This window comes from Lolium rigidum, chromosome 6 (genome assembly GCF_022539505.1).
Source record: "Lolium rigidum isolate FL_2022 chromosome 6, APGP_CSIRO_Lrig_0.1, whole genome shotgun sequence".
Classification (NCBI taxonomy): domain Eukaryota; kingdom Viridiplantae; phylum Streptophyta; class Magnoliopsida; order Poales; family Poaceae; genus Lolium; species Lolium rigidum.
Genome location: NC_061513.1, coordinates 153,115,640 through 153,129,890, shown reverse-complemented (window position 1 = coordinate 153,129,890; position 14,251 = coordinate 153,115,640). Strand labels below are relative to the sequence as shown.

Here is a 14,251-nt window from a genome sequence, read left to right as displayed (position 1 = left end):
AGAATCTGTCAAAACAGAACAGTTCGTAAAGACGAATTTTATTGAGGCACCAGACTTGCTCAGATGAAAATGCTCAAATTGAATGAAAGTTGCGTACATATCTGAAGATCACTCACGTAAATTGGCATAATTTTCTGAGTTACCTATAGAGAATTAGGCCCAGATTCGTGACAGCAAAGAAATTAGTTTCTGCGCAGTAATCCAAATCTAGTATGAACCTTACTATCAACGACTTTACTTGGCACAACAATGCACAAAACTAAGATAAGGAGAGGTTCCTACAGTAGTAACAACTTCCAAGACTCAAATCTACACTACTTGAAAAGAACGAACATAATCCCTATTCTCCCCTGCGTCAACTACTTCTTGGTCCGTGCGGCACTACGTCGTTCCTTTCGTCGTCGTGCTTCCTGGTATGTCGTCCACATTGGCCAGGCCCAATGAAACCTGCCCTTCTTCTGTCCAAACTTTCTCTGGCTTTCCAAATCTCTCCCCAAAAAATCGCTCGCTCCCCGTAACATCATGACCTTGGCGGCGGCGCTACATCACGCCTCAGCCTCTCCATCTGCCACTGCATCGATCTCCGGCCACCTCATCCGGCCGGTGGAACAGGACCGCCGTGTCCGAGAACGCCTGAGCCATCCCCACATGCCCGACGGGAGGCTCTGTGCCCTCCGATCCCTCACCTCGCCGCCGTCCCAACTCGCGCCGCCGACCTAGCCGGAACCCTAGCGCTGGAGGCCACCTTGGATGCCTCTGGGGAGCCGATCAAGACCTTCTGTTTCTTTCCTCGCAGAAGGTGATCGCCGGATTCGGTGGTGCCGCAGTTCTCCCGTGGATCCCTCGTGTCGGGAGATGGCCGGCCGCAGGCAGCGTAGCAGATCGTGCAGTCCGTGCAGCAGCACATCCTATCAAGACGTGGCGGCCACCCTTCTCCGTCCTCGGCGACTACCGCCGGTCTCCCCTCAGTGTCCTCCGCCTCCACGGCAGCAACGTCCAGGGCAGCGCGATCGGCGGTGATGTCGAGGAGAGGATCGTCACCAGGACGCCTGTAAGTTTCTGCTTTGAACTTACGAGAGAGATTTATTAGTTCGAGCTGTCAATTAGCCGAACAAGTTTTGCAAATTTGGTCCGATCAAGTTTTGTTTGATCCTTTCTTTTTTCCTTGTGCAACATCAAGTTTGGCAGATCGCTTCCAATTAATTTCTTCCCCATTGTGTAGGTGTCTAGGATTAGGATGATTTCGGTGGCACTGTCAGTAGTTGTTACTTTCGTTGCATAGTTTGGGGAGGCTCAGAAGTACCGTTGATGGGAAGCTTCCATCGCATTGGTAATCTGGGCCTCTATTAGCTGTCTGGTATCGATTGCAAAGTGCAGAAGAATTTGTGGTTTGAGATGGTATGCAAAGTGCGATTCGCTACAAAAACTGTTCTGTTTGGAGCGCTATTCTCATTTCGTAGTACTCATAGCAAATGTACATATATCTTTTAAGATTTACGATAATTAGTATCTTGGGTGAAGTAAAATTATCCATTCTGAATTTATTGGTGAAGTAAAATTACCCATTGAGATTATTGGTAATGGTAGCTATGGTATGATCACTATTCATTAAGTCATAGGCTGACTGCAGCTATACTTGACACCGCAGCACCAGGTTCGGGATCCAGTGGGACACCCATGTGCGGCTGGCCCGAGTGCGTGCGAGGCCAGCCTGCGCCGTCTTGGCGTCGACCACATCGACCTCTACTACCAGTATCACATAGACACTACAATCTCCATCGAGTACATAGTCTCTTCTTGATGGTACCCCTTACTTTGTTGAATTCTTTCGTCATGTTAATTTCATATACATTAGATATCTTGTGTTTGATTGGTGTGGTTACTCACTGCGATTCTCGTGCTGAAACTATTGTAGATTGGTTGAATGATACCCTTATGATCCTTTTGTGGCTTATTTACATCCGTGGATAACAACAATGTAGGAAGCAAACATAACGTTTACATCCGTGGTTTTGTTGAGGTAAATTTCTGCTTTGCTATTGCTAGGTCAAGTAACCAGCATAAATTGGTTGTAGTAACCAGCATAAAGTGATTGCTGATATTTATCATGCTGATCATGTCTAATGGAAATTATAATGTTCAGTGCCATATGCCTAGCTTTATGAAATGCTACCAGCAATTTGTTTATGCTAATCTTAGTGTGCCAGCGAGTATCATAGTACTATTGTGGACATGTTTCCTTTGCTTAGGCAGTTCTACAAGAATACTGGTGGAAGAAGTTCGAAAACAACATAGACAATCATGCAGATTGCACGCTTTGTTCTGGATAAAAACAACACTAGGCTATTAAATTATTAAACACGAGATAGAAATTTTGGACATAGAATCTGGAAAGCATTCCACATAAAATTTCTTGAGGATGCATGCTTTAGCAATTTTCTGAAGAAAATGAGTTGCATGACCAGTGGCGGTGGAATGACTAGCAGTAGCACGTGGTGGCACCACATGAATAGCACCAGCAACGGCATCACAGAGTGTTGAGTAGCTTGTGGTGCTAAGGGCAATGGCAGCTGACTGCGCGATGGGATTCCCCTCCCCGCAATTGGGTCAGCCTCCCGTGACAGTCTTTTGTTTATCTATGTCTAGGCATTTTACAAGAACCGGGAAGGCATGATGCTCGCGGAGTGACTAGACAACTTCTCCCTCGTCAGCTATGCAGGAATGCGCATGTAGCTCAGGACCCAGATTGTCTCCACCGATGAGGTTCCTTCTTAATGCAACTAAGAATGTTTATTGCCACCTTCATTAGACCAAACTAACTATGTTTGATGGCTCTGTTAGTGTAACTGACGAGGTTTCAAACTGCTACATGGCTCTGTTAGTGTAACTGGCAAATATGCACGTATTGTTGTCTTCGCACGGTGTCTAGCGGCGGCATATGATCGGGCATAACTGCCATGTTCTTTATGTGGTGAAGATTTGCATCCTCCTGTTTGTTAAATTTTCAATTCTTGTGTGCATTTGGTGGAGCTTGTTCAATTTCATCCTCCTGATTTGCTTTTGTCTGCCTTGAAAAGTAACAGCCTGTTACGTCCATGCCTTTTCATGCCTAAATGTAGACTACTATATCAGAGCATGGGATATATGAAGATGGCATCTTCAAATTTCATAAATTAGTAGTAGCTCTGAGCCTCTTGAGTTCCAACAAGCATTGATGCTTGTGCCTGATGGGATTCTTCGATTATGATCGCAGGGCTGTTGAAAAGCAGGTGAGGGGCACTTTGGTAGTTGTGAACGATGAACAATTTTCAGGTATATTTTCTTGCCATTATCTAATGAATGAATAATATATAGCTGCTCTAAAAAAATTTAGTGTTTAGTTCCAATTAGCTCCAATTCTCTGATTATGATTGCTGGGCTGCTGAAAAGCAGCTCTTTCTTTCTGTTGCTTTATTTCTTGAAAGCGGTTCTTTTATTGTTGACATCTCACTCCTTTTGGACATGTTAGCAAGTGAGGGCTCGTTGATAGGATGCCTGCTGTTGTGTAACAAGAGTCCTTTTTTACTACATGTAATTGTTTCCAGTGTATATAAATTGAGTTATATCGGTCGATGCACAGAAAAATAGTTCTGGGTTTGCAGAATTTGTATCTATTTTGGCACTCTGGGTTTGCATACCTGGTGTAATATTATTTGCAATAAATTTAATATTTCGCCACGTTTATCCATTCTCAGTGTATGTGATCTGATTTAGTTTTCCTAAAACTGATCAGCATATATGTTCATTCTAGGGAAGAAAAGTGAGTTCAATACTTCAAATGCTAAATTGATGTGTACCACATACGTCATTTGCTCGATGGACTGGAGTGCCTATGATGAGTCGAGGTACGACATGCTAGAAACAACTTACCATGATGCATGGCATAAAGTAAATAATCCTGGTATTGCAAGTTTTGCAGTAATTAACTATTGACTGTTTGAGAATGCTTATTTTTCAGAAGGAGACGATTTGTTCTATTTCTATAGTTAATGGATTTAATGTTTCCTAAATAATTGAGTATGAAACACACTCTTTGGTATTATCCCATCTATATGTTGGTTTGATTCTATGGTCAGCTACTTTGATGGGAATTCTTATCTTCAACAAAGTGTTGCAAGTGAGGATGAGGAGCAGAGTAGGCGAGAACTCCAGGGGCCACAGCTGAGGTGGAGAGGACGAGTGTCGCAGGAGGCAGCGACGAGGTCGTGCAGATGAGGATGAGAGATTCAGAGGATCGAGAAGGGTTGAAAGAGTTGGTAGATGGAGGTGGAAGAGATAGGGATGTGAGGGAATCAAGAGAGCTGAGAGCAGGGAATATTCTTTCTCCTATTTTCACTTGCTAGGGTTGCAGATTTGCTGCAGAAAAAAGAACTGTAGGCAGATTTGCTGCAGAAAAAAGAACTGTAGGCATCTGTTAGTCATATAATCAACAACCAGCGGTCAGTCTGAGAGCAATGCAAAACTGGTTGATGCCTTGATGTTGGCCGTGCGTTTATGTGATAGGTCAAGACAGCTGACATGGCCTGCAGTTACACTCCCGAGAAAAATAGATTGCATTTGAAGCCTCAATCATGCTTGGTTCAGGCAGTAAATTATGGTGGCTGCTAGATAGCTAACATGGTCCACCATACTTTTTGGTTGCAAGTTGTAGCGCTTCTGCAAGTGTACAGTATGAGCATCAGATCATATGGCTTATTATTGTGCTCAGGTCAGAGCAAAATCAAGTTACAGACTCACCAAAAATGGGTAGTTTGAAATAATTGTGGAGTTGCAGGGTCTTAACATTGAGTATTGTCAAGTTACAGACTAGGTGGCCAATGGTTGACTCTATCACAAATACTTGTTATAGATGCTTCCACTTATATGATCTGCATACTGGTGATATTGTTTATAGTTCCATTTTTTCCGAACTTATGTTGACCCCAGTGCCATGGAATTGAACTGTCATTTCGCAGCAAGGTTCCCTTTTACATGACCCTTTTAGCTGTTATTGTGATTCTGAATTATGCCGTGTTTAATTTGGTTCATGCATCAAATATTTTATCCCGTTCAATAACTGGTCCCACACATGTATAGGATACTATGGTGAAGTTCTATTCTGTAGATACCAGGTACAACCAAGGGTTTTTACATACACTATGTTTTTTCATGAACAAAACGAAAGGTGGATCAAAGTGAAGCAATTGCATCATTGGATTTTATAACTGTGCTCCCTCATGAGGTTTTACCTGTACTCTGGATATTGGTATGAACTGGCTCAATCGAAAAATGCATTGAAGCTATCCTTGATGCTTTATAACAGCATGGTGCTAAAGCGGATTTTTTCTTATATGAAGGAAGGATGCATACTGATTTATTTCTTCAGGGCTTCTTTGTTTAGAGTGCTTTATTCTCGCTCCTTTGAGAGGGTTTCTTTGTTTGGACATTTTGACCTTGCTAAAATTTTAGAGTGCTTTATTCTCTCCTTTTTAAAATAGAAAATACATGATTTTCTCGTTTCCATGGGAGTGTGAATATGTATTCTGCTCCAGGGCGATCAATTGGACCAACATTTAGCAGCTGTCAAGCTGTGCGCAGGATGCTGAAGATCTAGATTAGCAGTTTCTTGAAATTTTCGTTAGATGATGGTACTTTTTTAATAGGGCCCGGGATTTGTTTTATTGGTCATGAGGTAGATAATAAGAATGGCTTCAGTTTTTTATGCACCTTACATGTTTTTGCTATTGCATAAATAGGCATCAATGCTTTCTATCCAGTGAGGTGGCTATACTTTGAATCGTCAAAAAAAAAATTGGGTTCTCCATGTTGCAACTTATTTTACAATCTCGATTTTTTTTTTACAAATAAATGAAGAAAGTACTATACTTCAGGGAAAATCGGATATACGTTGTGGGATGAGGCACTGACCCAGTTTTGTTGTTTAGCCACATTTAAGCCCATTTTTTTTAACCATACAACTAATTTTCTGTAATGCATCTACAATTTTTCTATTTCAAAAATTGTAGATGTATGCTTAACAGGTTGTATCCAGAGACTTGGGCTCATTGAAAGCTGAGTAAACAGTCCCTGCTTATACTACTGATTCCACCGCAAGTCCGCTCCGCCAAAAGTCAATGTTGAATAAACACTGACATAGATCGACAATGTATATTTAGATTTTAACCATATTTATTTATTTGTTGTTGCCCGTGTCAAGAAATAGATAAAACATCTGAACTTTTCTTGCTGTATGTTTGCTTTGAAGTCACAGCCTTCCCGTCTTTGGTAAAGGTAATAGAAGACGACGTTGCATATACACCCGCCTCACTTGCGCATGCGCATGAGAGTTTCACCTCTTTCAAGCGTAAATTCGTCTACTACTCCTTTATGTGTCATGGCATGAGCATGTATGGTAAAAAACAATACATAGGTCAACGGACATTATATTTGTATTTTAACTATTTATGGTTTGTTTATATGTATTGTCGTCCCGTAGCAACGCACGGGCGTTTGTACTAGTATAAAATAAAAGTACTGTAGTAAAAACATGGGTTGTCTCCCATAAGCGCTTTTCTTTAACGCCTTTCAGCTAGGCGCAGAAAGTGTAAATCAAGTATTGTCGAGAGATGGAGCATCGACATTACCTTGGGCTTTACCCTTACCTTTCTTGTTCTTTTTCTTACTCTTTGATTTAGAGAATATATGTCTACCCCCGGGTGTAGAGGTGAATTTTAGGGTGCCTTCTCCCATATCTATGACTGCTCCCAATAGTTTAACCAGGGATCTTCCGAGTGTGATTTGTCCTGTTCCTGCACATTCAATAACAAGATAATCAATGGATATTGTTCTCCCAAGAATGGTTGTATGCACACCCGCAGCTATTCCTTTAGAAATTATAACAGAGTTATCAATAAGAGTTATTCCTTCTCCCCCTTCAACGAATCCCCAAAGTTTCAAAGATTCATGAATACTCTTAGGCATTAGGAAAAATTCAGACATAATGTCACAATTGGCAAGAAGAGTTTGGTCACCGATAACAATTTTAATAGTAGGATCCCATAATGAAGGTTCAGAGTTCACTAAAACTTGATCAAGACGGTTACGAACATATCTATAATTTTTATTCAAGCGAGATGCACTTGTCTCAAGAGTGTTTAATCTATTATAAATGCTAATAAGGGCTGAATCAAAGTTATTAGTTGAATCATGTGATGCAACCAACTTCTTTATGGCATTAATAGCTTGATCCCCATTGCAATGAAGGAAATCTCCTCCCACTACAGCATCCAAGGCATATCTATAGCGAATCATAAGACCAAAATAAAAATTACTAAGGAGCAAACTTAGAGTCATTTGAGGTTCAGCTTTACGATAAGAAGTAAAAATTCTGGACCAAGCATCTTTAAAATTCTCCTCATCCCCTTGTTTAAAAGTGAAGACTAATTCCTCAGGTGAAGAAGTAACAGGGCAGAACTAGACATGGTAACAAAAGTAAAATGCAAGTAACTAATTTTTTTGTGTTTTTGATATATAGAGTGCAAGACAGTAAATAAAGTAAAGCTAGCAACTAATTTTTTTGTGTTTTGATATAATGCAGCAAACAAGAAAGTAAATAAAATAAAGCAAGACAAAAACAAAGTAAAGAGATTGGATTGTGGAGACTCCCCTTGCAGCGTGTCTTGATCTCCCCGAGCAACTCGCGCTGGAAAAATAGCTTGATGCGTGCGATCGACACGTCCGTTGGGAACCCCAAGAGGAAGGTGTGATGCGTACGGTAGCAAGTTTTCCCTCGAAAAGAAACCAAGATTTATCGAACCAGGAGGAGCCAAGAAGCACGTCGAAGGTTGATGGCGGCGGGATGTAGTGCGGCGCAACACCAGGGATTCCGGCGCCAACTTGGAACCTGCACAACACAATCACAGAACTTTGCCCCAACGTAACAGTGAGGTTGTCAATCTCATCGGCTTGCTGTAACAAAGGATTAGATGTATAGTGTGGATGATGATTGTTTGCAGAAAACAGTAGAACAAGTATTGCAATAGATTGTATTCGATGTAAAAGAATGGACCGGGGTCCACAGTTCACTAGAGGTGTCTCTCCCATAAGATAAATAGCATGTTGGGTGAACAAATTACAGCTTGGGCAATTGACAAATAAAGAGGGCATGACCATGCACATACATGATATGATGAGTACAAGTGAGATTTAATTGGGCATTACGACAAAGTACATAGACCGCTATCCAGCATGCATCTATGCCTAAAAAGTCCACCTTCAGGTTATCATCCGAACCCCTTCCAGTATTAAGTTGCAAACAACAGACAATTGCATGAAGTATGGTGCGTAATGTAATCAATAACTACATCCTCGGACATAGCATCAATGTTTTATCCCTAGTGGCAACAGCACATCCACAACCTTAGAACTTTCTGTCACTGTCCTGCATTTAATGGAGGCATGAACCCACTATCGAGCATAAATACTCCCTCTTGGAGTTAAGAGTAAAAACTTGGCCAGAGCCTCTACTAATAACGGAGAGCATGCAAGATCATAAACAACACATAGGTAATAGATTGATAATCAACATAACATAGTATTCTCTATCCATCGGTAGCATTACAAATAGATGATCTTGATCATGTTAGGCAGCTCACAAGATCCGACAATGAAGCACATAAGGAGAATACGACCATCTAGCTACTGCTACGGACCCATAGTCCAGGGGTGAACTACTCACTCATCACTCCGGAGGCGACCATGGCGGTGAAGAGTCCTCCGGAGATGCTTCCCTCTCCGGCGAGGTGCCGGAGGCGATCTCCCGAATCCCCCGAGATGGGATTGGTGGCGGCGGCGTCTCCGGAAGGTTTTCCGTATCGTGGCTCTCGGTACTGGGGGTTTCGCGACGAAGACTATATGTAGGCGGAAGGGTAGGTCAGGGGGCCACACGAGGGCCCCACACGCCAGGGCCGCGCGGCCATGACCTGGGCCGCGCCGCCCTGTTGTGGCGGCGCCTCGTGGCCCCACTTCATCTTCTCTTCGGTCTTTTGGAAGCTTCGTGGCAAAATAGGCCCCTGGGCGTTGATTTCGTCCAATTCCGAGAATATTTCCTTACTAGGATTTCTGAAACCAAAAACAGCAGAAAACAAAGAATCGGCTCTTCTGGCATCTCGTTAATAGGTTAGTGCCGGAAAATGCATAAATATGACATAAAGTATGCATAAAACATGTAGATATCATCAATAATGTGGCATGGAACATAAGAAATTATCGATACGTCGGAGACGTATCAACGGCGTCCTCCGACACTACTACTAGGCCCCAAAAGCAGCGCGGGGCCGCGTCCTATGCTTCCGCGCCGCTAGCCGGCGTCGACAGAGCTCCCAAATCGCCAATCCTGGGGTGGCGGTGGAGCGATGGGAGATGTGTGCGCGGGGGCTATGTTTTGGGAGGCAGACAGGCGGGCCAGGGGAGGACAAGAAGAGCACGCAAATGCGGCTCAGATTTGGGCCGGCTTTGGGTCGTCCCAAACATCACGGCCAACCGTTTAAGGGATGGGTCGGCGCGCTGAGCTAGATTTTTATCCGATTCAAATCATCTAAACATGCGGGCGTGAGATGGATCGCCGCATTGGAGATAGCCCTAAAGGCATGGGGATGTGATACGGCGCTACCAGGCCCAGATCCTCGTACCGGACGGATGGAACCATCCTGCGGCGTTGTCAGTCAATCGGGCCCACCGTTCAGCGTCGTACATCCACCAAGAGTCGGTAAAGGCGGAAGAGGGAGCTCTCCTTCGAACTTTCCTGTGGTCGGAATCTTGGAGTGAGCTTGGATTGCCCTGATGGAGGAGCAGTTCATCCTCCGGGTGCCGCCATCCGTGGCGGAGCAGATCGAGCGTCTCATGAAAGAATCCGCCGCCGGCTCATCCTCCAACCCCGAGGACGCCTCCCTCGACCTCTCCTTCTCAGGTGCCCCCGCCTCCTCTGCGCTCCGCGAATTCTACTTTCTGTTTTCGCGGGAAATTGTTGTAAGACCAGTAGGGCTGCGGGTTTGAGGGGCGGCGGAGTTGGGTATTTGTTGGAGAATTTCGCTGCAACAGCGGCGACTAATTGTTGGGGAATTCGCTGGCAGCTTGCCTGTACGCTGTTTGATGGAATGCACAATCCAGGCACAGTGAAGATTACTGAGGGCCCTTTGGAGATGGCTGGCTCTTCTGTGGTTCGAGCGCGTGAATACAGGGCATGCATGGAAGGGCAACTGAAACATGGATAAAGTGCAACCATGATTAAGGGTGTGCCTATTCATGCCCTACATTTGCAAACAAGAGGTTGCAATATGTAGATAGCAGGTTCCGCAGCTGCTACCGTGCCATTAGTACGGTGCATTTCAGTTTGCCTGCTCACATTTCAGTTTAACAGATGCTCAATTCTGGGTTTTGCCCTGCCTGCGGACGCCGGACGAGATATGTTGTCAATGGCTCCTGATTACTGTTAGATGGACAAAATATGTGCAGACAGCCAAATCGACCAGACAACACTAACTTGATTTGAAAAATTCACTTAATTCATGTCTGTGTTCATATTCCCCTATTCACAAGCTGCCCAGATTGCATTTATTGGCTGAGATATGCTTAACCTGCCTTATATCTGTACAATATCATGAAACCAGCCAGTATTGGTAATAAAAGTATACTTGAGTTCATTAATACGAATCTGAAGAGATTAGGCCTTTTCATGAAACCATGGTGGCATGTCAAGCTCTTAGTATACGACTTCAGATGCTGATAAATTAATTCATGCCCAACTTTCGATGTAGCATTTTCTATGTGCTCATTCTGTTTATTCACTTTCTTCCAGTATAGAACAACTCAGTGGTCTCTTGATTTTTAAGAATACAACTTAAAACATTACTCTATAATTATTATGTTAGAAACTGGACTTTATTAATCCTTATTGATTTCTGGATTGATTGTATTTTTCCTCCTATAGAGGACGGAAGGAGTGGCACATTTATGATTGGCAACCAGAGCTTCCCTGCATCTCTATTGGATCTCCCAGCCGTTGTGGAGTCATACAAGACATATGATGATTCATTTTTAGTTAAAACTGCTGACATCGGTCAGGTATAGCTGAAGATTTGTGTGTACCATCTAGTTAATTTTTAGGCCTTATAATCAATTTGAACTGATGCAGATGGTAATGGTAAGACAAGAGGATGATCCTGCTCCAGAAGGAGTTGAATACAAGCATGGACTTACTCCTCCAATGAGGGATGCACGCAGGCGACGCTATCGCAGAGAACCTGACCTGAGTGTATATGAATTGGCTACCCTTCAGCTGTATTGTTTCCCATGTTGATGAAAATACAACATTAATCAGGGCCTTAATTCTTGTGTGTGCTCTTTTTGCAGGCAGATCTTGTTAACCGAGTTGAGAACGATCTTATAAGTATCATGCAAGGAGTATCTGTCAGTATCCTTTTCGTCCGTGTGATTTGTGAAATGCTCGTGATTTGTCAAATGCATTACCCCTTTTACAATGAAAAAATGGAAAGTAATTTTGTTTAGTTATGTACTGTTTGGCTGGCAGATTTGTACTTCTAATGGCTCATCTACTTACAAAACTGCTCGCCCTGTAACTTAAAGATAATGTTGTGAATCTCGTAAGCATGACATTCTTTTTTTCGAGAAAACGCAATGACATTGCGTTTCTTTTCATTGCATAGAAGAATTTGATACAGATATGTGCCTCCAAGGAGGCTTACAGATTAGTTGAAAGGTCAACAATGAGTCATAGGTTTTGTAGAAATCTGCTACTTGGCTATCATGACTGCATTGCATTCATTTGTCGAACCATCATAAAAAGTATATCATCTCATCGTCCTCATGCCAGTCCATCTAAGTATGAAGTTCTTTAACTTGTTTGTAGACCAGAATACGAGTGTAGTAGGAGCTGGTGAAGGCCCCAAGAAAGCTGCACCAGCTCGTGCACCCGAGCCTGAAGCTCAAGAGCCTGCTGCAAATGGCGAAGAAGCTGAGCCCGATAGGACTGACTCTGATGAATCAGATAACTGAAGTTGGCCAGGATATACAGTGCCGCTTCAATTGGCTGAGCAAACATAGTGGATTTAGCGATTCAGATGAACACAATGTGTATGCATCTCTACCAACCAAGAGCTCATGCTTGTTGCCTTAGGGCCTGCTGATTACCATCTCAGTAATAATGGTGTGACTTAGCATTATGGTAGAAGAGTATATGTATACTCACTTGTGGTGCCTCGGTCCTTGTAGTTGTAACCTTACTTGTAACCGGAAAAAAATCGGCTGCAACTATGAATCGCGATGCAAAACCAATATTTTTATCCACCACATTGTGTAACTAAACATGCTTGCCTTCACCATGCCTATGTGATTTTAATATTGGCTACTCTTCATTTTTATTTACCTTACGTTCTGGGTTTACTTAAGGTCAAAGAATAAAAGTTTGACCAAGTATAGGGTAAATGTGAACAGGGGGGAATACATACTTCCTTTTTGGGGAATACATTGTCCATCTGTGAGTCATATTCGTTGGCTTCAAGAACTAATCTCTCGTTTTCAAGACAAAATATCGACCTCATTTGGATTGAACGTAAAATTTGTTGCACCGTATTTACTTCTAAGCGTGAACTAAAATACTGGTGGACACTGCAAATATTACATCCAATGCAAACACACTTGTTACAATCATTACATTGCCTCTCCAAAACCTTGTACCCCTCTTGTCAAGGATCCTCTAACGTCAAGGTAGGGTACTGTACCAAACATTTTTTTTAATCTGTATTGTACTAAATTACTGTTCATATGAATCTCCTAAACTGAAGACTAGCCAGTCATAATTTTGATTATAAATAATTATTATAAATAGGTACCACATATTTATAGAGTGCAAATTAATTTTGATCAAAATAGGCTTAATCATATGGATGTGAAGAAGTCACTATGACTTTCCTTCTTCATGTTAGAGGATCTCGTTTGGGGGGAGGGGGGGTGTCAAATCTAGTGCAAGCTAGCAGCATATAATTCAAACCACGGAACAACATGACAGTTCATAGTTCCTTGCACCTCTTCAGTATCAGAAGTCTAATCTTGACATAGCAGGAAACATAATAGCCTTCAGCAATACAAACTTCAAATCATACAACCACACTGACACTAGGGTATGCATTAAATACAGTACTAAGTTGGGATATCTAGTGCTAGTACATCTTAGATATCATACCCTGATGTCCATTCGCAGAAATGAAAGTGGTATCTAAGCCAGCAACATTTGGAACCGAGACACAATTGATGGAGGGCAAAGCACGCAACTCCATCAAACAAGAGACAGCTGATGTAAAATTATGCATCACAGCTTCTGGGACTATCCAGTGTCCCTTTCTCCTGCAATCAAGAAGAACAACATCGTAATCGAAGGTAAAAAAACTAGAAGGATCCATATGCTGATGTTGAAAATGGCGTCTTTATGCTTCCTTCAAACTAGAAGGATAGCACTGGTCGTGGGTGTGACATGTATATCTACTTCTACTCCATGTTCATAACATGCAGTTGTATGCACGGTTTTGGACCTTGCTTTTTACCAGTAACAATGGGTACCACATATTTACCGATATTTTTTAATCGGTATTAGGGGGGTCCTCTAACATCAAGTTAGGGTAATGTAGCAAACATTTTTTAATCTGTATTGTACTAAATTACTGTAGATAATTACTGTTCATATGAATCTCCGAAACTGAAGACTAGCCAGTCATAATTTTGATTATAAATAATTATTTTAAATGGGTACCACATATTTACAGAGCGCAAATTAATTTTGATCAAAATAGGCTTAATCATATGGATGTGAAGAAGCCACTATGACTTCCCTTCTTCATGTTAAAGGATCTCGTTCTGGGGCGGGGCGGGGGGGGGGCAGTTAACAGCATAAAATTGTAACCACAAAATCATAGTTACTAAACAACGGAACAATAGGACAATTCATAGTTCCTTGCACCTCTTTAGTATCAGAAGTCTAATCTTGACATAGCAGGAAACATAATAGGCTTCAACAATACAAACTCCAAATCATACAACCGCACTGACACTAGGGTATGCATTGGATATCTAGTGGTAGTACATCTTAGATATCATACCCTGATGTTCATTCGCAGAAATGAAAGTGGTATTTAAGCCAGCAACATTTGAAACCGAGACACAA

At 42.3% G+C, this 14,251-nt stretch overlaps 2 protein-coding genes across 2 annotated transcripts; both read left to right on the top strand.

The window, feature by feature from the left end:
* Positions 1 to 648: 648 nt before the first annotated feature.
* LOC124663432 (IN2-2 protein-like) lies at positions 649 to 4,377 on the top strand. Its single transcript, XM_047201131.1, has 5 exons — positions 649 to 667; positions 774 to 1,051; positions 1,649 to 1,782; positions 3,254 to 3,312; positions 3,791 to 4,377. Exons 1-5 carry the CDS (start codon positions 649 to 651, stop codon positions 3,970 to 3,972), a joined length of 672 nt encoding a protein of 223 aa, XP_047057087.1. The 3' UTR covers positions 3,973 to 4,377.
* Positions 4,378 to 9,799: 5,422 nt separating this feature from the next.
* Positions 9,800 to 12,399, top strand: LOC124661293 (transcription initiation factor TFIID subunit 7-like). Its single transcript, XM_047199159.1, has 5 exons — positions 9,800 to 9,985; positions 11,006 to 11,139; positions 11,210 to 11,329; positions 11,428 to 11,488; positions 11,945 to 12,399. The coding sequence occupies exons 1-5, from the start codon at positions 9,859 to 9,861 to the stop codon at positions 12,088 to 12,090; spliced, it is 588 nt and encodes a 195-aa protein (XP_047055115.1). The 5' UTR covers positions 9,800 to 9,858; the 3' UTR covers positions 12,091 to 12,399.
* The last annotated feature ends 1,852 nt before the right edge of the window (positions 12,400 to 14,251 follow it).